Source organism: Suncus etruscus, chromosome 9 (genome assembly GCF_024139225.1).
Source record: "Suncus etruscus isolate mSunEtr1 chromosome 9, mSunEtr1.pri.cur, whole genome shotgun sequence".
Taxonomy (NCBI): domain Eukaryota; kingdom Metazoa; phylum Chordata; class Mammalia; order Eulipotyphla; family Soricidae; genus Suncus; species Suncus etruscus.
Window position 1 is genome coordinate 27,666,867 of NC_064856.1, and position 25,766 is coordinate 27,692,632.

At 43.4% G+C, this 25,766-nt stretch overlaps 1 protein-coding gene across 1 annotated transcript in view; it reads right to left on the minus strand.

The window, feature by feature from the left end:
* The window catches only part of LOC126018395 (thyrotropin-releasing hormone receptor-like), a 40,867-nt gene extending 19,760 nt beyond the window's left edge, over positions 1-21,107 (minus strand). Inside the window, 4 exon segments of the mRNA XM_049780544.1 lie at positions 18,490-18,696; positions 20,378-20,781; positions 20,784-20,942; positions 20,945-21,107. Coding sequence (XP_049636501.1) covers positions 18,490-18,696; positions 20,378-20,781; positions 20,784-20,942; positions 20,945-21,107 — 933 coding nt within the window.
* Between the last annotated feature and the right edge of the window lie 4,659 nt (positions 21,108-25,766).

The following is a 25,766-nucleotide window of genomic DNA, read 5'->3' on the forward strand; positions in this document are numbered from 1 at the left end:
GGCCACATGCAAGTTAAATGGCCTACCTGGTGGACTATTGCTCCAGCCCTTCTCCATTGTCCTCTAAGTATCACTTCTCAGCTTTTTTTTTTTTTTTGACCCTGCCATCCTGCCAACCTTGTTTCTTCCCTGTAGTTAATTTCCTGCTCTACTGGTTGACCCTCTGGTCTCATGCCTAGATGGTACCAATGGAATAACTTTGGTGTCAAATTTTTACATTATATTTTAGTTCTGTACCATCTGACAAAGCAGAACACTATTCATGAAGCTGCCAGAAGGCGAGAGACATAAACTGCAGTGCTGATGTCAACCGAGTTCAAGTTTATAGGCAATGAGCAAAGTCTGTTCTTTCAGGAGGTGGTGAAGCTGTGAGATGTGGTCTTCTCTCCAGTTCACTGGAGCCTGCTGAACCTGGAAGAGAGAAGTTTGTATAAAGATGTCATGCTGGACATTTATGAAATTTTAATGAGATTTTATGAGAATTTTACCTATGACCTCTTTGGAATATCCCGAGCCCCAAGGAGTTCCTAGTTGAGAAACACTGATCTAAAGTATCTCATCTTCCTATGAAACCAGACCACTGACTCAGCAGTAGTTGGGGACTCAAATGTAGACATCTTTATTTGTTCTTTTTCTCAGGCCACACTTAATAGTGCTCTAGGGCTGCTACTAACAGCACTCAGGGAACTAGATGTGGTGCTGGAGATTGAACCTGGGGCTCCTGCATGCATAGCCTGGTTTCATCCTTTTGAACCCTCTCTCTGCCTACTGTAGAAAGATATACTTTGGCGGTTCCTGAGATACTGGAGCAACAATGAGATGTGTTATCACTCTGGGGACAGGGCCTGAGTTGTATAAGGGCCCCAGTCAAAGCTGTTCATTTTCCTCAGGACACTGGACTTACAACGCAGAAGTGATATCCTCACTGAAGCGAGGGGAGAACCCCCTGGGAAGAGAGATGTTAGATGACCCATGTCCAGGTAACTGACAAGCAATCAGCAGTGGGGATCATTACAGCCCACACCCCAATTTCCCTGGACCCCTGGTAATGATGGAGGCAGAGTTCTGCTGCCCACGAAGTTCAAAAAATCTTATCCCACAATTATCATCCTTCTTGCACATTTTAACGAGGGGTACTTCCTTAGTAGTGTTGGGGGTCACTGGGACTATACCCTAGGGTACTTAGGAAATCATGCCCTATCAGGGATTGAGCCCCAGGATCTTGCATGCCAGGCCTGTGCTCTAGCCCTCTGCACTCTCTCCTCTATTCCCCTGTCATTTTTCTGTTATATTTTTAGTCTGTATCACCAACATTGGAAATGATATTGTAATTTTATCCATGTTGTTCAAAAATGCACGATTTCATAATATAGCCAGGATTAAACCCCTGGCTCTGTGCTAAGGAGTCACACCTAGTGAGTTTTGGGGGACCATGTGGAGTGCCAGAGATTGAACCATAGTTTATCCAGGTACAAGACTTTACTCACTTTACTGTCTCTCTGACCCTACACCACAATTTCTTTATCCTCTGTTGTTAGGTGACCCTTTGGTATATTTCCAGATCTTTGTTATTGGATATAGTGCTGCAGTGAGCATTTTTATGTTTTGGATATATTATAACATATAAATTATGTATTATACTATAATATAATTAATATATTATAACATAACATATATGTTTTGAATTTGTGTTTTTGTCTTTTGGGGATAAACACTAAAGAGTAGAACTAATGGATCACTTTTTAGGGATAGGTCTCTATATTTGTTTCCTATACAGGTGGGATCAGTTGGTATTTCCATCACAGTGAGTGAGGATTCCTTTTTCACTACATCTTTGCCAGCATGAGTTGTTTCTGTCCTTTTTGTGAGTTCATTCTTTCTGGTGGATGTGATCTCGTGATTATGGGTTGCATTTATTTGATACTCATTTGTTGTGAGGCAGTCCCAGACACTGAATACTTCCTAGTGCAGGGGTCATGAAGCTGATCTGAGAAAGTGCTCCAAGGCTGGTGGTATCCACAGCACTGGTGTGGAGAAGGGTACGAAACAGTTCCCATGAAAGGGACAATTGTGGGCAGTGAAATCTTGAGGATGCGGAGCAGGATGAATATGCTGCCTATGGAACAAAGCTCTAAATAACAGTGTTCCCTCCTCTCCTGGGAACTGCCCGGCCAGGTCATGAGCCAGAGCTGAACTGGGCTTCCTGTCTCAGAGGCTGGGTGTGGTGGATAGCATCCTTCATTTCAGGTTCCTCACATCAGAGATGCACACACTTCATATAACTACATACCATATTAGATCACCCTTGAGGGAGGATATGTTCAGATTTTTTATCCTCTCATTTTGGGGAAAGATTGTTGTTTGGGGTGGAGGGGTTGACACACCTAACGTTATTTAGGGCTATTTTTGGCTCTGTGCTCAGAAGTGGCTCCTGGCAAATGCTCAGGATACCATATATGTGCCTGAAGATTAGAACCAAGGTCAAACAAGATGCAAGGCAAGTACCTTACTATGGCTCATATGTAATTTTTAAATTATAGTTTATTTAATATGCTTATAATAAAGTTTATGGTAGCATGTACAAGCACTGTACCCCACTCTTGCATAAGTGCCCCAACCCCTACACCACTGCCTTAATCACCTTGAATCCAATCTCCATGGGGGCTGGTGTTTGGCTGAGTTTTTGTGAGTTACATCTTGGTCTCTAATATTATCCCTTTGTCAAATATATGTTATATAAATATTCTCCAACTCAGTAGGTTGTCTTTTTGTTTTGTTTTGGGGTAAACCCAGAGATGCTCAAGGCTTACTTCTGGCTCTTCACTCAGGGTTAATTCTTGGTATGGCTTGAGACCATAAGGGTGCCAGGAATGGAGCCCAGTTATTCTGTATGCAAGGCAAATAAGTGTCCTATTTACTATCTCTCCAGTTTTCAATAGGCAAATCTTTTTTGTTCTAGTTACTGTTCCTTTTGCAATACAGAAGCTTTTTGGTTTGCTGTTTATTTTTGTGCATGATTGGATGTGTAAAATGCATGTAGCCCACACTAGTCAGGACAGTGTGCAAAGTAAACACCCTAGGAGATTCCATGTGTTCTTCCCTTCCTCCTAACCTTCTGAGCATCTCTGACAATGGTCATCTCATTCTCTAGCAACCACTGGTCTACTTTGTCATTATAGATCAGCTTGAATTTCCTTAACTTTTATATAAATAGGACCTTGCCATGTTCCTATTTTGGTCTGTTGTATAATTTTTTAACTCAGTGTCATTAGTTGGATATTTGTCCATGCTATAGGATATATCAGCTCATTCTTTATATTGTGAAATATTACACCATTGCATAGATATGCCCAAAGGCATCTTTTTTTGCTCTTGACATGACCATTGGGGTCATTACAGGTTTGGAGCTAATACCAATAAAGCCACCATAAACATTGACATTTCAGTCATGGGCATGTTTTCTTTTTGTTTTGGAGAATGACTAAATCTATTGGTCTATATCACTATTTTAAGAAATTGTCAGATGTTTTCCAGAGTGGTTGTGTGTATTTATGTTCCCATTAGCAATATAGTAGAGTATTGGTTCCTTCTCATTCCTGTTGATACTTGGATAGTGAGTTGTCTTAGAAGGCCAATAATAGGCTTGTAACTACTATCACGTGTCTTATTTGCATTTCCCAAATGTTGAATATGGTTTCATGTACAGACTTACTGTCCATTTTCATGAAGTGTACTTCAAAGTGTCTGTGCTCAGGGTTCAATCCTGGCAGTGCTTGAGGGGTAAAATGTGGTGCTAGAGATCGAATCACAGTAAACTGCATCTTAGACAAGCACCTTATACTCTTTATTGTTTCTCCAACTCTTGATGTTTAAATTAAACAGAGATGTTTCATGGATCTAGAAAGAATTTTGCATGACTTTCTAAGCAGAAAGTAATGTTTTTTATTTTATGTAAGTCCTTTAAAATATATCTGTATAGATATGGCAATTTGTGGAAGTGATTACACTTTAAATATTTACCTTAGATCAACAAAATTCGAAAACTTTATATGAGCAAATAAAATTGAATATATTTATGTGAATAAGCATTAATATGGTTAATCAATTTCATTTTGTTCTGCATATTACAAATTATGCATACATACTTGTGTATGTAAATATATGCTACATATATCATATTGGGTCATTGCTTTTGGGGGGATTTGCACACCTGGCAGTGCTTAGAGCTTACTCCTGGCTCCAGAGTCAAGAATCACTCCTGGTAGAGATCAGAGAACCATCTGGGGTGCCAGCAACTGGACATGGGTCAGCCATATGCAAGGCAAGCACCCTACCTGCCATACTATCACTCTCCTTCTGGATTTAAAGCTATATTTATTGTTTCTAAGAAGAATATTATTAACACATAATTGATATGTTGGTATATATTCTTAAAAATGAATAAGCAGGGGCCAGAGAGATAGCATGGAGGTAAGGCATTTGCCTCGCATGGAGGAAGATGGTGGTTTGAATCCCAGCATCCCATATGGTCCCCCAGCCTGCCAAGAGCGATTTCTGAGCATAGAGCCAGGAGTAACCTCTGAGCGCTGCTGGGTGTGACCCCCAAAACAAACAAACAAACAAATAATGAATAAGCACAGAACCAAGGTAATCCCTGAGAACTACTGGATGTGGCCCCCAAACCCAAACCAAAACAAAACCCTTCAAGTTACTTTTCTGTCACAAATCTAATAATTTCAAGTTTTATTTTCATGAGTTCTTTGTGGGTTACTTGAATTCTTTTTAGACTTTGAATAAGCCTTTTATTCCTCTCCTTCCACTCTTCTCTTTTCTCTAAATTTCTTATTTCTCCAAGGTCCCAGTTACAGATCCCTTCTCCCTGTACCCTCCACATCCAAATTGATGTGGTTGTGCTTAGATTTAATCCTTGGTTCCTGTTTTTCTACAGCATGTTATCCAGCCTTCGTGAGTTTTCCTGAGACAGCATTCAGACAAAGGTCTCCCCAGTCAAGTTCTCCAGCACCGTCCACTTTCATTCAGAGCTATGAGTGTGATGATTGTCCAGCAATTTTTGGTCACATCTCCCATCTTGCTGCACATCAAAGAATCCATGACATGGATGATGGTCAAAATGATAAGCCCTATAGGTACCGCTCATCATTTGCATCCCATCAAAGGATCGATAGTCTTGAATGTAACCAGTGTAACAAAACCTTCAGCAAAGCCTCCAAGTTTCTTCAGCACCAGAAGACACACATTTTAGTGAAACCTCACAAATGTGATGTCTGCCAGAAGGCCTTCCATTTCCTCACCTCCCTACATATACATCAGAGGCTTCATGCTGACAAGAGACCCATAGTGACTCAGGCACCCAAACCATATCTGTCCAGGAATCTCTTTGTTTGCCGATTTTGTGGGAGGACTTTTCACAGTTTCTCAGAAAAAAGTCAGCACCAAAAAAGTCACAGTAGGAAGAAATTCTACACGTGTAAATACTGCCACAAGGACATTAGTCCATACTCAAAATTTCTCTTGCATCAAAAAGTTCATATGGAAGACAGGTCATACAAATGTGACCATTGTGAAAAAGCTTTTAAAAGCAGTGCAAATCTTAAGAAACATGAGAAAACTCATACTGGAGAAAAGCCCTTTGCCTGTGATCAGTGCAAAAAGACATTTACTCAGCTCACAGATCTGACTCGCCACCAACAACTTCACACCGGAGACAAACTTTACATCTGTACTACGTGTAAAAAAACTTTTGTTCGTTTCTCAGATCTAATTCGACATGAAAGAACTCATACAGGCGAGCGAGCCTACAAGTGTAATCTTTGTGAAAAAGCCTTTAGACATCACTCCAATCTTATTAAACATCGGAAAACACATTCGGAAGAGAAACCCTTTAAATGCGATGAATGTGACAAGTCCTTTCGTCATTATTCGAGCCTTCATCAACACAAAAATACTCATACTGCAGAGAAATCCTATCAATGTAATGTATGCCAAAAGAATTTTAACCATGTTTCAAATCTCAATAAACACATGAAAATCCATACTGGAGAGAAGCCCTTTATATGTGATCAATGTGGAAAAGCTTTTAGTCTAAACTCCAAACTTACCCGACATAAGAAAACTCATGATAAAAGCAAAAATTAGGGAAGATTCAGAAAGGCATTGGGAACCACTGATTAGTGAGCAATTGGACATTAAATGAGCTCGGTGTGGAAATGTTGGAAGTCAAAGCCAATTCTTTAGCACAAAGTGATTGAAATTTTAGATACATAAATGTAAATGCAAATGTTTGAGATAGCAGTGATCAGAAGGTGCATTCTATATTGCATTGACTTGATTCCTTGAGGGAAAACGACTAAACTTGTGCCATCCAAACATGAAATTGGACAAGGTGATTTCTATGATAAGAAGTAGCAAAGATACAGCTGAAAGATTGAAGTGAAAACAATTTTATTTTGCTACTCATCTATTTCACTGGATGCATAAAATATGGAGTAGAGATAATTCTAAAGATACAAACTTCTGTAGGAGGAGAACAACCAATAAAAAGTCAAAAGCTGATTGTGAGTTAAGTAAAGGTTAAAGGACATGGGTTTTGTGAGTTGTGCAACAAAGGTTTTGGCTGTCTCCGCCTAATGGTTGTAACTTGATCAGTGCTGAAGAAAATGTAAGTTAGTAAAAACAGTAAGTTAGTTGCATCTAGAGAAGCAAGAAGAGAGACAATTACAACCATGGTAGGTATTAGATTTCAAACAGAGGCCTATGGCTTATAGTATTATTTGTATTGGAAATAAGTTAATTTTCTATATGTTATAATGAATAAGTGTTCAGATATCTAGCATATACTAATGCTGGTAGGTGGTTTTGTGTGCATTTTGTATGCTGTTTCAATTCTAATGCCTTCCCAAATTAGTTTCCATAAATATTGGTGACAACTTACCCCTGTAGAGCCAAGAGGGGCAAGCAGTCTGACAAGTCTCTTTGAGATAAGAAGATGACACTTAGTTTCTTCTGTGTGTCATTTATCTACTTTCCCAGAGATGACAGTGGGTACCACAGCCAACTGGGTAATCCTACAATGATGCCCCACCTTATCTGCTTTATCACTTAGGTGTTTTTTTCTCTAAAGAAAGGGGCCTGTGTCACTTTTTGCAAACAGCACTATACAGGCTATATAGGCTTTAAGGCATACAGATATTAAAAGTGCAATTGAAGTGTTCTAAACTGAGTGTAATGTTACCTGTTCCACTATGCCCATGGTTTACTGGGATAAAAAGAAATTATGTCCTGAACCTCTTATCTATAGGTCTAAAATTGAATAAGGACACTGGCTAGGGGTTAAAAATTGAAACGCTGGCTCAGAATACCAAAATGGCTCCTATCTTGCTCAAATGGACAGTTGCAGTCTACTTAATATGAAGAAAAAAAAGTTTACGGTAGACTAGAACAGTTTATTCTGAAAATCCTTGCTTTCCAGTTCTGCCATCAACAGGCTCAATAGAAACCTAGTTCCCAATTAACTCCTAACATGTGTTTCAAATTGTTGCCATGTTTCCTAGGAGCTCTCACTAATTTTAAGTCTAAATTTTGAACAATGTTGTGAAGAATAAAATACTAGCCATTCTGCAAGAGTTCAACTATTTAAGACAGCATTATTGGGAATTTTCCATGTCTAGTTGAGTTAATTTTTATTGTCTAGTTGAGTTTATTTCAATAGAAATTAATGTTGATTTTTTATTTTGTTTTTGTTTTGGGGCCACACCCGGCGGCACTCGGGTTACTCCCGACTATCTGCTTGGAAATCACTCCTGGCAGGCACAGGGGACCATATGGGACGCCAGGATTCGAACCAACCACCTTTAGTCCTGGGTCGGCTGCTTGTAAGGCAAATGCCCTACTGCTGTGCTATCTCTCTGGCTCCAATAGAGATTAATGTTAAAACCACATAAGATCAACAGTGTCTTTAAAAATCGTACCTTTATTTGTTTGGTTTTTAGACCACACAATGCTGCACTCAGGAATTATTCATGGCAGTGCTCAGAGGACCATATGGGATACTGGGGATGGAACCTTGTTTGGTTGGCCACATGCCAGGCAAATTCTATCTGCTGTACTGTGTTCCCCAGGAATCATACAATTTTTTAAGTATAGTTATCAATATAATCATTGCTGGAGAAGATATGTAAGCACTCAATTTAGGTTTAAAGTCTCATAGAAACACTAATCTTTTGTATACAAAATAATCACTATTGAGTGTATGAACATTGAAAATTAAGTTATTCTTCGAAGCCAAAATAGAGTTGAAATACAGAGCACATTGTGTTCTACCATATAAGGTGAATATTTGCATGAAGTCAGTGACTTCCTCTTACCTTATTTTGGAAGGAGAAAGCAAAATTTAGATGGTCTGAACTAGATTATACATCAAGGGTACAAGAGTATATAATCTTTCCATGGACAGGGAATCAAGGTGAGGGTCCTGCCAGTGACTAAATCTATTTCTACTATCCCTCTTGGGACTGAAGAAATAGCCACAGTATTGGTCTGGCCCTGCGCAATGGATTCAGGCCCAGATTTCCTCTGTCTCCCAGAATCCCTATTCTGTGTGCCACAACAGATAAAACTTCCTATCAGAGCCAGTATCAACCAAGTTACCTATGGCAGCTCGAGTCTTTTCCTCTCCAGGGCCCTATGGCCCCCACCCTCCAAGAGGGCTCAGGGAAGACCTGAGTTTCCGCAGTTTCTGCAGCAAAGCCCTATTCTGTATTTCTTCTTAGAGTTACTTTATGCCTAGAAGTGGCTTCAGGTCTGGGAGCTGAATAAAGTGCAATAAGACCACTCAGCTGGGTTTTGATCGATCCAGTAGACCAGGAAAGCACCACCTACAAGCTATTTCTTTATGTAGGCCGGAGCAATAGCACAGTGGTAGAGCATTTGCCTTGCACAGGATTGACCCAGGACGGACCTGGGTTCGATCCACCACATCCCATATGGTCCCCCGAGCTCGGAGCAATTTCTGAGCGTCACCGGGTGCAGCTCCAAAACAAAAAAGCTATTCCTTAGAATCCAGCCCATGTTAGGGGCCCTGTAGTCAATGAGCATTATGGAAACCCTAATCCTGGCGTCACGAAGACTGAGTCACATGATGATCACGTGACCATTTTGTATCCAAAAGTTGGGTGCTGCATTGGGCAATCTTGTCTCCATTTCTGGGCTTACCGCAAGGCTGATTGCGGGGACCTTTGCACTCTGGGTGAGGCAGTTTCCAGCCTCCTGAACCACCCAGACTGGACATAGATCTCTTTCTTGGCTACTGTGCCTCTCAACCATGATTTGAGAATGTATGAAGCACATGAGTTACTAATGTAAGCTCTGCTTGACATCCTGGACCACAGAACCCAGTGATGAGCACAAAAGTCCCCAGAGTTGGGTGTGTGTGAAGCAGCTCCAGAAATTATGAGGTGGTTTATTAGGGTCTCAGTGAAGGTGGAGTTATGGTGCCTTCTCCAGAAACAAGGCAGAGGCATTGTAGTGGCTGATAGATAGTACTATATCCCCAGATGCCTTAAATGAAGTGAATATTGTAAGAAAACCCAGTAGGGCCAGGCTGCCAGAGGTCCAGGTGCTCAGACTTAGTTGTAAAAACCCAGGGACAGGAATTGGAATGACAATACAACTGGGAGAGAGTTTTCCTTGTACACAGCAAACCAGAGTTCAATCCTCAACATTCTATAAGATTCCCTGAGTACCACCAGGAGTGATTATTGAGTGCAGAGCCAAGAGTAACCCCTGAGCATTGCTGGTGTGACCCCAAACAAAAACAACCCTCAGGAGCAGGTTCAATAGGCTTTCCCTTTCTTTCAAGGGGCAGACTACACTCAAAGGGACAGCCTGGATCTTAGCAGCATTTTTCTAATTAACATTTCAGTTGGGGTCAGAGTGGTGGCGCAAGTGATAAGGCGTCTGCCTTGCCTGAGCTAATCTAGAGTGGACCAAGATTTGATCCCCTGGCATCCCATATGGTCCTCCAAGCCAGGAGCAATTTCTGAGCACATAGCCAGGAGTAACCCCTGAGCATCACCAGGTGTGGCCCAAACCCCCCTCCCCAATATTTCAGTTGATTTGGGTTAGAAATGGTTATTGTTGAGAACACTGTATACCACTATGGCACAAATCTATGATTTTTATCATGTGTAACATGATAGAGTGGAGTTTTGACTAGGGTTATGGTTATTGTTGAGAACACTGTATACCACTATGGCACAAATCTTTGATTTTTATCATGTGTAACATGATAGAGTGGAGTTTTGACTAGGGCGGTAATCTTATTAATTAAAAGACTGGAGAGATAGTACAGCTGGTAAGGTGCTTGTCTTACGTGAATTCATTCCTAAGCACCACATAGGGTCCCAGAAACTAGCCAGGAGTGATCTCTGAGCACAGCTGGGCATGGAGCATATTATTTATATCTGAAGATGCCCCACTGCCAGTTTAAAGTGAGGCAAACCTGTCAAACCCTACACGTGTTTCTCAGGAGGACAGGGCCTCCTACTTACCACCCAACACAAGGTAGTTCTGCTCCAGATGAAGTTGGGGTTACTCTCACTTCACTTCCTTGGAATAAAGATCTCGTTCTTGGAGGGGCTGGGGAACATTTCCACCAGGAGACACAAAGGTAAATAAACAGCAGGTGGGAGGGGAGGGAAAGGGCAGAGAAGATGGAGATCAGGAGAATTAAAAGGCAAACCAGCAAGCCCGTAAGGGATGCTGCAGTTTGCATCTAAGCCTGAAGGTGGCGGCATCGCACAGGTCGGCAGCCCCTGACTAGAGGGACCAATTTTGCAGCCCAACGGGAGGTGTCCCCTGCCCCTTTCCAGGGTCCAACCAGTGACTACAGAGTGAAGATCTGACCCTCAGCTAGTGCTAAGGAACACCCTGAGAGGCCTAGTTCTGATTAAAGCATCAAACAGTACCACTTTGCCCTTGTTATCCTGAGTCACCTGATTTTTGCTTTTAATTTTGGCATCCACACCCCCTTGATAATAGTCATTCCAATTTTTCTTCAGGGAACTACTTTCCTTCCACTAAGTGTGTTATGTACACTCATGTAGGCTTTGTGCATGGCACATAATGAGGGAGCATTGACCCTTGGATTGAGCAGTGCCCAACCTGGACATCTGTTAATGACTATTATATGGCAGTTTATCTTCCTCCTGGCCTATGTGAATTGATTCATTCAGTCTTGAAACAACTACCCATATTTTCCCAAGGCACAATCTCTGACATTATGCTGGCTCTGGTCCTTTCCCACTCTGATATTCTTTTCTTTATTTTTCTTTTCCTTTCCTTTCTTTTACCTCCCTCCCTGTCACCCTGTTTTCCTTCCTCCCTTTCTCCCTGTTTCCCTCCCTCCATTTTCCTCCCTCATTCCCTCTTCCCCTCCCTCCTTTATCCCTTACTTCTTTCTTCCCTCCTTCCTTCTTCCCTCCCTTTCTCCTTTCCTTCATTTCTTCCTAATTTAGTTAGCCAAAAATATTTTCTTTGGCCAATAAAGAATGCTAATGAGTTACAATCTACTCCTTAGACCTTCTTCATCTTCGATCTCAGCAAAGGGGGTTCACTATGATGATCAAAGCTAGACTATATTATCATTAATTTTCTCACCTAACATATTCTGTGTGATGTTGGTTTATGTGTCTGGCTCTGGAAAACAGCAAAAATGCCCAGATGTGCTCTCTGCCTCCACAGAATGTCAGGTGAGGAGGGCCACGATTTAGTGCAATGTAATGTGACAACACAAATCGCTATTAATGGTGCAGTGTGAGGAAAAGGAGAAGAAGGCTTCCTGCAAGAGGTATTAAAACATTTATTTAAGGCTGATTATGTGAAAGCACTTCCCAACTGCAAGTTGTCAGCACAGTGTTAGGGGGATAAATATCACTGCAGGGCCTACCTCAAAGAGGTGAGAAAAGTTCACGGTCCCAAGAAATAGATATAATTAATTGTTGGCAAATGGACATATCTATGACTTTCACTGCTAAGTCATGAACAATGCTCAGAGTACGGGGATGTCAGTGTCACAAATACCCTGGCAGAGAGGCGGAAGTGCCGGGGTCACTCAGGGCCAGGTGCTGCCGAGAGAGGAGGAGGAGGACATGTCCATGAGGGCTTTTCTATCTAGTCCCCAGGCAGAGAAAATCTCAGAATATCAGCATTTATCTACTCAGCGCCAAGAGCTGTGGTTTGGGCAAATCCTCATTCCTGGCTGCAGCAACCAATTCTGACCCAGGCCATTGGACACAAAAGGGGGCTCTTGCATCAGCACATTGGGGTGTCTTGGAGCCAAGTCAGGGCTCAGAGAAGATCCAGAAAGGCAGGGTAAGGGAGCCTGAATGACAGGAATTCTGGTCACTGCAGATTGTGATGAGATTTCACCAGCAGAAAGAGCAAGAGTAAATGGGGTCACTTCTCTGAACATGACCCTTCACCCCACATCCAGGAACTTGTCCACTCCCCTCATTTCTCTCTGAGGGAGAAACTTGACATTCTCCTGTCTTTTATGGGGGGGGGGCACAGCAGGTTGTACTCAGAGCTTACTCCTGGCTCTTCCCTTAGGGATCACTCCTGACAAGTTTGGGATACCATATAAAATGCCAGAAATCAAATTTAGGCAAGCCTCTGCAACACAAAAGCCCTATCTGCTATACTCATCTTCTTTCTGATCCTCAACTTGAAGTTTATAATTTTTTTTCATTTTATAACATTCTTTTTTTTATTTTATTTTAATTATGACAACAAAGATGCAAAGAAAGAGGACAGGGTAAAGTTACAGTGGAAGCACAATCACCCATAAACAGAATTCTCGGTAGTCCCATCGATGATATCCCAGCCTTGAACTTTCAGCAAAGAACATTAAGAAAAACAAAACTGAACCCATGTACAATACAATTACTTTGTCCCTCACATCCCCAGTTGTAGTACATACTATTTCATAGCAGCACACAATATAATCTAAAGACATTAGACTTATGTAACTCCTTAAACATTGAGGGCAAAGTACATTTATCTAGTTCCATGCACATGCTTACTAGTTTAAGTTAACCTCAAAAGTTTTAGTGGGTTGTTTTTCTTAAGGATTGGAGTCAGGGAACATAGTAAAAAATGGTGTTAGAGTGGCATTTGTTTGTATAGGCCCACCAAAATATAAGGGACATGGAAAGAAAAATTATGGTCTAAATACAAGGAGACCTGAAGTTTCCTGGCACAGGACTGACTCTAGGCTCCAGGCAAACTAGTTTGTCCAATCCAAGCCATCGTTTGTAGTGGCAATACACCTCCATTCCTCACATAGTCTCTGTTGTTGGTATCATGCTTCTGTATTAAAGATCCTGGAGTCTGCATATCCCATATTGCAGTCAGGATGGTGCAGAGCATCCTCTCGTTTCACCTCACACTTAAGGGGCACTAGAGAGAACCATGTCCTGTAGAGCAGGTCATTGTTGTTGTCAAGTCTTCTCAGTGTAAACGGAAGTCTCTTTTTAGGAGGTTGATGTCAGACCCTTGGTAGTGTCTTTCCTGGTAGAGGACTGCTTCCAGCTGTTGCTATAAAAGACCTTGGATGTTTCGTAGATAGCTTGCCTGGTTCCGGCGTGAATGGAGGATGCCCATTCTTCTGAGGCCTGTGCCAGGTCATTATATCAATGTTCAGGGTGTAAGGTACATTGTACTGAGATTTATTAGATAAGAACTTATCTGTATGTATAATGTTTTCCCATTTTAATGTGTCTATGCAAACAAGGATCAATGCCATGAAGCGTTATCGGCGCATCTGGGGGCAATAGGAACAAGACCAGCAATTTCCATGACATAGTTCAATCATAGGCATTAAACTGAGGGACAATTCCACCAACAATCCTTACTGAACAGCTTACAAAGAAAAGACAAGATGAAAAGTGGATAGAAACATCATGGTAGAAGAATATATAGAGAGTTACAGCTGTTAAAGAAAATACACATAAAATATTCAAAAGATATATGTGCTCAATATGTGTTCAATTTATGTCCTTCTAAATAGTTCTGGGATTGTTATATCCACTGTATGTCTTTGGTCTGAGATTAGAACTGTGTGTTACTGAAGTTAAGAAGGGTAAATCTGGGGTACTGATGGTTGGGAGGAGTATATGTTTGCGCGGGGGTGCTAGCCCCTGCGCGGTTTGCAACATGTAGACTGGTATGAAATTGCCAGTGACAGCCTGAGTATAGCTGAGCAGCTATCTGCCACCCCCCAGATCAAACTCCACCCCCTAAGCCAATCTCTGGAGCCGGCCTGGAAGTGGGGAAAACCCAGGGTGCCCCATCAGGTCCTCCCAGGAACCCACCTGGAGATCCAGAGGAGAGAGGGAGAGGGGGGTCGGGTGACCCAGATCTGGGCCCCCCTACCCTAGACCGAGCCAAGAGGCCCCTGGCACATACGGAGGTCTGCCAGGGGGCCAGCCCGTGCCGGCTGAAAATCCTGCTCCAGGAAGGGAGTTGAAGTTTATAATTTAATGATAAACCCTCTAACTAATAAAGTGTGAGGGGGTCTGAGGCACAGGCATGCACAGGAAGGATTTTACAGAAAACTTTGACAGCTTAAAGCAAGCATTACTTTTATTAGTTTTTGTTTGGGGGCTACACCTGGCTATGCTCAGGACTTACTCCTGGCTCTCTGCTCAGGGGTCACTCCTGGTGGCGCCAGGGGGACTGAATATATGTGGGGGTTACGATCAAACCTGGGTCAACCATATGCAAAGCGAACCCCCTCTGACTCTGATTCCTGGGCCTGTGAAATCATATGGCAGCTTAAGTGAGATCATATATTGTTCAAGAATAAACTCCTGTAGTATCAGATGTTTCTCATCACACTCATTTCCCTTAGTATGATACCTTTAAGCTCCATCCTTCACCTCATTCATCGTGAGAGCCTCAGGGAGTGTATCCATGGGAGCATTTAGCAATAGTAAGAGAAAATCTGATGCAACTGAAAATGGGCAAGAATGGAGACTTATTGGCACATGGGATAAAAAATGTTTACAGTGTCAAACAGGAGCAAGAGGCTGGCCCTGCAGATGCTCACTCAGCAGTCACTGGCACCTTTCCTCAGATCCTGCTTTTCCTGGGGTTGCATTGGGGGTGGGTTCCCCGCTAGTTCCAGAGAATGAGCCAGGACTAGCTTTAGTCAATTATGATAACCCCAGTTCCCTGAGAAACTTCTCAGCTTAGTTTTCTGTTACCTGTCAGCTGACCTGAAACCAGTTTCTAGATGCCTCTACAAAGTGTGGATGCAAATCATCCTCTCAAGGGGATGATTATGGGTTAGAGAGCCTCCATGACCACAGCAATGCAGCAGGCCCAGAGCAGCATGGGTGCATGTAGCCTCAACAGAGGTGAAGGTAAAGGAAAGCCTGGGAACATCTGGGAATCCCATTATATCAACATCCCAGAGTTTACTGGCAGGTGAAATATGTGGGTTTTTGAAATTAACAGGAAAGAGACAATTTCCCATAGTCTGGGACAGAAAACATTCATGCCAGAATGAATAGGTCTCTATTCTCTATTTCTTTGTGAGGAAACAAGAGCAAGAGAAGTTGGCTGATGTGTCCAATAGCACAATGAGTTAGAGGCAGAGTAAGAGGTATGCCCGGTCTCCAAATTCCAGAGTTATGACCTGCCTATTTTCAGCTTTTTTTCTGAGCATCTTCTCTAGACATCAGAGCTGCTCCTGAGTTGACACAAGCAGCTGGCAGGCAGGTCAAATCCTCTCCAACTCGGCCCTTCCATGCGGTTACAAGGCAGAATATTCAGCATTTGGCTCTGCTCCACTATCTTTCACTACACAATGTTCTTTGAAATGTTTCAAATGTTCTTTGAAGTGTTTTAAGAAGGGGGTGAACAGAGACTGGCACACATCACAAAGACTAAGAACAATCAGTGCTGGTGGAGATGTGGAGAGAAAGGAACTCTTATTCACTGCTGGTGGGAATGCTGTCTAGTCCAGCCTTTATGGAAAACAATACGGAGATTCCTAAAAAAACTGGAAATTTAGCTCCCATATGATCCAATCCTATGGATATATCCTAGGAACACAAAACTACAATCCAAAAATCCCTTCCTCACACCTATATTCATTGCAACACTATTCACAATAGCCAGACTCTGGAAACAACCAAGATGCCATTCAGTAGATGAATGGCTAAATAAACTGTGGTACATATACACAATGGAATATTATGCAGCCACCAGGAGAGATGAAGTCATGAAAATTTTCTATATGTGGATGTACATAGAATCTACTATGCTGAGTGAAATAAGTCAGAGGGAGAGAGATAGACACAGAATAGTCTCTTCATCTATGGGTTTTAAGAAAAATTAAGGACATTATTGTAATAATGCCCAGAGACAATAGACATAAGAGCTGGAAGGACCAGCTCACAATATGAAGCTCACCACAAAGAGTGGTTAGTGCAGCTAGGGAAATAACTACACTAAGAACTATTATGACAATGAGTGAGAGAAGTAGAATGCCTGTCTTGAATACAGGCAGGAAGTTGGGAAAGAGGGGACATTGGTGGTAAGAATGTTGCACTGGTCAAGAGGGTTGTTCTGTTTATCACTGAAGCCCAACTACAATCATGCTTGTAATCATGGTACTTAAATATTTTATTTTATAAAAGGGGCATGAATTCCTACTTTGAAACCATAGTACTGTGCTACACCAGTGGCTTTGGAGAGGCAGGTGCTCTTGCATATGCCCTGTCTGCTAGAGAATCCTAATACATCCTCCCAACTGGTGCTCATTGTTACTTGGGCTTACAAAGTCCTCTACCACCTAGCACTCAGGTAGCCACGCTGCTGGCTAAGCTGAAGCAGCATTTCCTGAGTGATGCCTTCAATGGCCAGCTTGAGACCTTTTCAGAGACTAACCTATGGCCAGAATCAGGAGAGCAGGCACTGAAGAAGTGGTGCCACAAGACTAAAGTGGCCTTGATCCAGGTGCCCTCTGTGGAAAGGAACTGCCTTTGAGAGATGAATTTCATAAAGGATTAAGCCCCACTCATTTTTTTTGTAGTTTTTGGGTCACACCCGGCAGTGCTCAGGGGTTTTTCCTGGATCCGTGCTCAGAAATCCCTCCTAGCAGGCACGGGGGACCATATGGGATGCCGGGATTCGAACCGATTACCTTCTGCATGAAAGGTAAATGCCTTACCTCCATGCTATCTCTCCGGCCCCAAGCCCCACTCATTGATGTGAAGGTCATTTGTTACCAAAAAAACTGACCACCCTGATTCATGTACATGGCTTTTCACCAGAGCCTAAAGAAGTAAGCATCACTTACTTTGGGGCCAGTACTGCTGCATTACTGAATGCAGAACCAGGAGTAATCCCTGAGCACCAATGAATGTATCCCCCAAAACAAAAAACAAACAAACAAATTTTTTAATCTATGATACATTTTATTTTTTTCCTTTTTTAATGTATTTTATTTAAACACCTTGATTACATACATGATCATGTTTGGGTTTCAGTCATGTAAAGAACACCACCCATCACCAGTGCAACATTCCCACCACCAATGTCCCAAATCTCCCTCCTCCCCACCCAACCCCCTGCCTGTACTCTAGACAGGTTTTCTATTTCCCTCATACATTCGCAAACAAATTTAAAGCATCTTAGCTTTCCATTCCTTTAAGGTGCTACTTTTGAAGAAAATGCTTAGAACAGGGCTGTGTTTACATTTCTGGCTTTTCTTCTGTGCTCTGGGCAGAGAGAGTGACCCCTATCATTTCTCTTTCCTCTCTGTACCTCCATAGCCAGCTCTAGAAGAACTTGGCTATTGGCAGTGAACCAACTATCTACAGAGGCAGTTCTTGTCCCTATTCAGAAGGAGGCAGAGTTGGATGTTTGTCCTGGCAAAAGGTCCCCTAAATCCCTGGGGCTGGGAGGAACTCAAGAGATTCCCAGAAGTTTCCTGGATATCCCCACCCCCGCCTAATAAATCTTTGAAAACATCTCCCATCCAGGCTGGTAAGAATTATGAAAAGGTGCTAACCCCTCTTATATTTGTCTAGTTAGTATACTGGAGAGTGTTATTGTTATCATTGTTATTATCATCATCATTATTGTTATTGTTATTTATTAGACACACACTTCTAGGTTGTCTTTAATGGGAGGATGACCCCAGGGTCACATAGTGCACAACTGTGCACCTGCATCATGCAGGCTGGATCCCACTTCCTCATTCTGCTTTCTTACATACACAGACATCTCAGTAAGGATAAGGTGATGGGCTTTGCCCTGGGATGCTATGGACATGCTATGCCCTGGTTCCTCCCAAGAACCCTGTCTGTGCTGGAAAGAGCCTTTGATGGTGCTGTAAAAAAACAGGGTGCCCTCTTGGGGCTGGAGCTTGGGCTGAGCCAGACAACAGGGAAACAGTACTTGGAAGGCTTCCCGGAAGCGCTGGGACATGAGAGCATAGATGATAGGGTTGAGAGCACTGTTCAGGTAGATGCAGAGGTTACAGAAGAGAAGGAAGCCCCCATCCAAATAGGGCTGGCTCAGAAAAGAGTTGACCACCACCAGGTCCCGGTAGGGCAGCCACAGCAGAGCAAAGAGAACCACCACCACTGCCAGCATCTTGGTGACCTGCAGGACAAGAGAGAGACCATCAAATGCATGTGTCCTCAGGGGCCTGAGTATTCAGGCCTAGCATTGCTCTCATGTGTGTGTCCTCTGAAAACACAGGTAATCCATACAATTGCATCCCCACTTGAAAACTGTGACACTGAAGCCTACTCCCATCAGATTTTCTGGGAACCCCATCCCTGCTCTGCCACCCCCAAAACCTTATAGAAAACAGTACATGATGGAAAGTGCCCCTGGGGGATGTTGGAATAAGTGGTCTGCTTGTTGCTATGGTAACCCCCATACCATCAGTCTTAACTTAGCCCTAACTTGAGCTAGGCAGTGCTGGCTCAGTGTCTAGTGGTCTAGCCAAGGGTGTACCCCATCTCACACAACCCCACATTTCCAGTCTCATGCTCATCCTTTCTGTTTCCTCTTTCGTGGTCACCTCAGCCTTTCTATTTTTCTTCCTCTTTGACCCTCCATCCCACTTCTGTAGATTTGGATGACAGGCCCTTCAGCTGGGCCAGAACAATAGGACAGTGGGGAAGGGAGCTTGCCTTGTACATGCTGATCTGAGTTTAATTTCTATTATCCTATATGATATCTGGAACACCACAAGGAGTAATTTCTGAGTGCAGACCAGGAGTAACCCCTAAGCACCACTGGATGTGGTCCCAAACAAAAGCAAACAAATAAAAAAAAATCCACAAAAGCAAACAAACAGGGGCCAAAGAGATAGCATGGAGGTAGGGTATTTGCCTTGCATGCAGAAGGACGAATCCCGGCATCCCATATTGTCTCCTGAGCCTGCCAGGAGCGATTTCTGAGCATAGAGCCAGGAGTAACCCCTGAGCACTGTTGGGTGTGACCCAAACACACACACACACACAAAAAGGCAAACAAAAATAGGCCTCCTCAGAGCAGAGACCAAATGCAGGGGTCTCAAACTTGTGGCCCATGGACCACAAATGGCCCTCCGTACAACATTTTGTGGCCCTGCCCTAGAAGAATCTTTTTTTGTTTTGTTTTGTTTTAGTTGTTTGGGTCATACCCCCCAACATTCAAGGCTACTACTGACTTTGCACTCAAGGATCACCCCGACTTTGCCTCCTGCGGCCCCCAGGTAAATTGAGTTTGAGACCCCATAAAAAGCCTTCGTAGGTGGGGGGGCATGCTTAAAGGAGGTTCAGGAGGGCCACCAGCACCCTCTGGAGTGGTATTACCTACTTTGGGAAAATCTAATTAGGGTTGTGAAAGGCCAACTTTCCTGCCCCTTCCCTCTAAAAACTACCTTGACCTAAGGAGCCTACAAAGAAGATGGGGAGAGGGGGCTATTTGAGATGAATAGATGAGTCCCTCCCAAAGGTGTGTTCACCAAGGGAGGCAGGGAGATGGCATAGAGTGGCTTTCCAATCTTTGAAGAACTCAATTGGGAGAAGGGTTCACTGACTTCCCCACCAGGTAGGCTGAGGATCATTGGACCTAGGATCTGCCCTCCCCCTCCCATCTGCATGTCTTGAAAATCCTTGGGTCCACACTGGGAGGAAACTTGAGATTCAGGGATGAATCCCTACAGTAACCTGGGAAGTAGTGCTAGGATTTGAACCTGAGGACTTGACAAGGGCCCTGAGCGTCCACCCACCTGTTTGTTGGTTTAGCGCTGCAGCACTTGGGAACCCTGGAGAAGTGGGGTGCTTACCTGTCTCCGCGAATTGAGGGAACCTCTTGTGACCCTGGAGAAGTGCTCATGACTGGAGGAGCCATGCTGGTGCACTGAGCCACAGGGCTCCTGGCCATAGGCGCTGCCACAACCTCTAGGCAGCAGTGGCCCCAAACAAAGGACGCGAGCTATAAGCGTGTACAGGATGATGGCGAGGCCCAGGGGCAGTACATAGAAGAGCGTGAAGTCCAGAAAGTAGACGGGCAGGTAGAGGGAGCGTGACACGTGGTAGCCACACTTCACCTGGACGCCATCGGCATAGACGGTCTCGCGTGTGTCCACCAGGAAGAGCCAGAGCATGCAGTAGGCACATGTACCTGTCCAGACCAGCGCAGAGATGCGCTTGGCACGGGCCACCGTACACAGCGCCTTGGCACGCAATGGTGGCAAATGGCCAAGTAGCGCTCCCCCGTGACCGCTGTGATGGAGCCAGTGGACGCGTTGATGCCCACGTACTGCAGATAGGTGATACCCAGAAACCCGGCATGACCGAAGACCCAGACCCGGTTAGACGCTGCCTCATCCCCGGTGGGCACTCCAGCAGGTCTGCAAAGGCTAGACTCACCAAGAAACAGTTGGTGGATGTGACCATATGGTGACTCCGGATCACCATCAGAACCACCATGGCGTTCCCCACCACACCTATGGCACATACGAGGGGCACCAGGGTCAAAGTTGCTGCCTGGATAGCCATGGCAGGCTGGGGCATGGTGCTCAGACCAGATGAGTTCTTGCGTTCAGGTTGCTGGGTTGGGTCCTCCATGGTTCCCCCAATCCCAGCTGCACACCGAAAGCAGTGGTTGTGCTGGGGACTTGCCCTCATCTAGGAATAATCTAGGTTGACGCTCTCCGCCCTCCGTGTGTTTGCTAGGGAATTCCTGACAGTCTTCATGAGCTCCGGCTTCTCCCATTCCTGGCAGGGTATCTTGTGTCTCTGCCGGCTGCACAGAAGAAATGCAATCGCTTGACGCTGTGCTGCCCAGTTAACTGGGACTTTCAGCTGAGTTGGTGCCTTTCTTCCTGGTAGGATAAACTGTAGGTGCAGCTCCGGACTGACTGACCTCCGTGTTTGCAACCGTTCCACTCCTGAACGTCCCTTCCCTACAGGTTCTCGGAACTCCAGCCCATGCACTGACTTCTGGCTTCACGCAGTCAATGAAGTTCCGTTCGGTGCGTGGGGCTGAATCTCCTCTGCCTTACCAGCTTTCCTCTTGGCGCTGCTGTCAGAGGCCACCCCAGGCCTGTTCCTCTGCCAGCCTTGGTGCATCCTCTCTGCTGATTCTGGTAGCTGCAGCACAGCAGCGGATCAGTTATACCATCTCCAGCTCCTGGACTCCAGGAGTAGGAAATGCCAGCGCAATTAGAAAGGGAAGTTCCTGGAGACCTTCCTAGGGCTTGTGCATTGTCATCCTTTGCCTCAGGCTGGGCTGTCTCTTTCTCCCTTCCTGGATCTCTCCCTCCTCTCCTGCTTTTGGGGAGCTCTGCCAGGCAAGGGGGAGAAATGGCCACCCGCTGGGTCTACAGCACAACTCTAGAATCTTTGGAAGCCTTCCTGGGATCCTGGGGGCATGCTCACTGGCAAAAACCCTGCGAGCTTCTGAGAGATGTCTAGCATTAGATTCTTGGAATGATCCTGTCCTCCTAAATTCATCTCAGCCAGAGAAATAGTGTAGTGGGGAGGGTGCTTGCCTTGTTTTCCTGGTTGGATCCCTAGAACCCCCATCCCCATATAGTCCCTACAGCCCTGCCAAAAGTGATCCCCAAATGCAGGGCCAGGAATAATCACTGAGCACAGCTCAAAAGCAAACACAAAACAAAACTCTGAAGGAGAAGATGCTTATGTTATTATATAGCATCCTCCCCCCCCCATCTTTCAGATATTGTCACTCAGGATACACTCCCCAGTAAGCCAACAGTCTTGACTCTTATATTTGCTGTAGAAGAGGTGTGTAGTTAGCAGTAATTAGAGGAAAGAAAGAACATTTTGGGCTAGAGTGAACATACAGCAGATAGGGCATTTGCCTTGCATGAGACTGACCTGGGTTCAATACCCCAAATCTGCCAGAAATAATTTCTGAGTGCAGAGTCAGGAGTAAACCATGATCATCACTGTGTGTGGTCCAAAATGCAAACACAAAACAAGAAGAAAAAAAGAACTGTTGACTTGGAAGTTTTCTCAAGGTGGAGCATGCAAAGTTTTCGAAAACATTCAGCTGTTAGACAAATAAAGTCATGAAACTGGTTTATACATAGATGGATATAAAAAGTATTATGCTGAGCAAAATGAGTCAGAGAGAGAGAGCTAGACATAGAATGATCACACTCATTTGTGGAATATAAAAAGAAACAATATAGTAAGATAATAATTCCCAAAGACAATAGAAATGAGGGCCAGAAGGACCAGTCCATACCACAAATAGTGGTGGAGTGTAGTTAGGGCAGAAAAGGGACCACTACAACAATGATAGTTGGAAATGATCGCTTTGCCAAGAACTGGGTGCTAAAAGGAGGTAGTGACATGCATGATACCCCTTCAGTAACAATATTGCAAATCACAGTGCCTAAAAGGGAAAAGAGGGGTACAGAGGGAAATAAGGAGAGGGTGAAAGAGGGAGGGAGAAAGGAAGATAGGTGCAGGGTAGAGAAGAGGAAGAGAGAAGAAAAATATCTATAATAGTAGCAAAAGGGGAGATGGCCAGGCAGGGGAGTAGGAAAGGAAAGGAGGGGGGGAACATTGGTGTCAGGAAATGTGCACTGGTAAAAGATATTGGACATTGGATATCTTAAACTCAAACATAAGCAACTGTATAACTAAATGTGTATCTCATGCTGATTCAGTTGAAGAATTTATTTTATTTTAAAAAAAGAAGAAAAAGAAAAGATTCAAAGGTTGTGCTTTGGGGAACCTGGCCTTCTTTCTGCACATAACTGACACGAACGAATTGTTTGCTGAGAATGGCCCATCAATTACTCTCTAAGCAGCATTTTAAAATCTGTGAAATATAATAATAATATCATCAACAACAACCATAATGATAGAATTCTCTCTGAGGGTGCTAAAGGGCTTTCATGAGTGAAGTGGGAAAAATCTGAGTCAAATGCTTAGTGCCTCTATGAGAGATCACGATGATTGCAATATCTTTCTTTTCAACTCTCAGTAGATAGACCTGATTTAATGGGTTAGAATAAATGAGAGGGAACTTGGCAAGAGATGAATTTTGGAGTTCCCATCCAGAGTCCATGACACTCATTCCTTTTGTCAGGTTTTCTAGGAAGTGATGACTCAGGGGACACAAACCCCCTCCTCTTTGCCTGCTGATGCCATGGATGTTTTATATGGGTGACTTTAGTCTATTCACAGCAGATCCCCATTTTATAGACACAGTATAGGAGGCTCGGAGCGCCTAAAGAATTTGCTCATGGCAAAGGGCTAGTGAGCTGGGGGAACTCTTAGGATTTGAACCCAGAAGCTTGGCTGAAGGGGACTGGAATCAAATAGGCAGGTAGTAGAAAATGTATGCTTCCAGTTCCTATTGCCCCTACTAAGATGGCAAATGTCAACTAAACCCAGGATACCTCCCTCCCTTGTCTCCTGGGTGTGCAATGTCCCTGAATGTCATCCAGATCAATTCTTTTAATCAGATTAATGCAATCAATTGCTTCTTTCCCTTTAAGCCTGCCAGCTCTGTTCTCTGCCCAATCTCACCGTCCAGTTGTCAGTAGAAAGGAGAATATTTTGCAAGAGTATGGCAAAAAGCTAGTGTCTCTTTTTCCATAGTCTAATTATTCCATCTGTAATCTTTCTGGGTTAGAAAAGACCTTTTAATAAAGGCACTGGCTGCATGTCTCCATTGGTAAAGCTAAATGTTCAAGAATTTGTTTCTGTTTTGGGGCCACATCTGGTGGTGCTCAGGGTTTACTTCTGGCTCTGCATTCAGGGATCACTCTTGGTGGGTTCAAGGCATCAGAGGGGATGCTGGGATCAAAGCTGGGTCAGCCATGTGCAAGGCAAATGCCCTACTTACTCTACTATCAATCTGGCACCAGTATTCAGTAATTTTTAGTTCTCTTTTTCCCTCACCACTAATAGCCAACACCTAAGCAGGTCCTCAAGCCTACATCTAATACATACTACTAAATAAACCACCATTTACCCCCATATTCTCTTATTAGCCCTCTTGTCCATTTCTAACATCTTATTTAGGCAATTGCAATTGTTTTCCAGTGAGTCTTTAGGCTAGATTCTTGCTTCTCCATAGCCAGTTCTCTTGATAGCATAAGATGATATCTTAAAAATTAAGGCAATAGGGGCCTGAGTGATAGCAACGTGGTAGGGTGTTTGCCTTGCATGCAGCTAACCTAGGACGAACCTCGGTTCTTTTCCTGGCATCCCATATGGTCGCCCGAGCCAGGAACAATTTCTGAGCACGTAGCCAGGAGTAACCCCTGAGTATCACCGGGTGTAGCCCAAAAACCAAAAAGAATTGAACCAATAAAAATTAATTATAAATAATTATATAAAATAACAAACACTTATTTTAATTTTTAAAATAAATTATTTTATTTAAATATGTATTTTGTTTTATTTATTTAAAATTAAAATAAAACAAATAGAATAAATAAAAATAAAATACACATCACTACCTGCTATATAACCTTCAGTGGTGTCCCTGACATTTAAAGTGAATTCAAAATCTTCACACAATTCTAAAATGCCCAACATAATATGGTCTTTCCCTTCCTTTCTCTCTTGCTCATAATGCTCCATCTTTCTACTCAACTTACATGGCAGAATAAGTTGAGTAGATCAAAATCCATGATACATCAAAAATGGCCTATAGTCTTATTTGGAGGGTTTTGCAGATGCACTTAGCTGAAATTAAGTCATACTGGATTTGGGGTTCCCTAAAGCCAACATACAATGCTTTATAAAAGAAAGTTGTGGATGAATCCAACTTAGAGACCCAAAGGAGACACTTACAGAGAAGGAGGCCATGAAGATGCATATGTACATATTGGGATAATGCAGCCCCAGTCAAGACATGCCTAGTATTGCAAGAATTACAATAATTGCCTAGTATAGCTTCTGCCCAACAGAAGCTTGGAAGCGTCAAAGAAGCATTCTTTCTTCAGACTTTTAGAGAAACCATAGCTCTGCTTATATCCAGCTTTTAGATGTATAACCAGAATCAGTGGAGGAATAAGTGCTGTGGTTTTAAGTCACTGGGTATGTGGCCATTCGTTGTAATAGCCATAGACACTAGCACAAAGTTTTCTTCCTGCCTCAGAGCCTTTTGAGTGTACATGTCTCTTCACCTGGAAATCCCAGTGCTGCCTCAACAAGACAATTCTATCTTGTTTCTTAAAA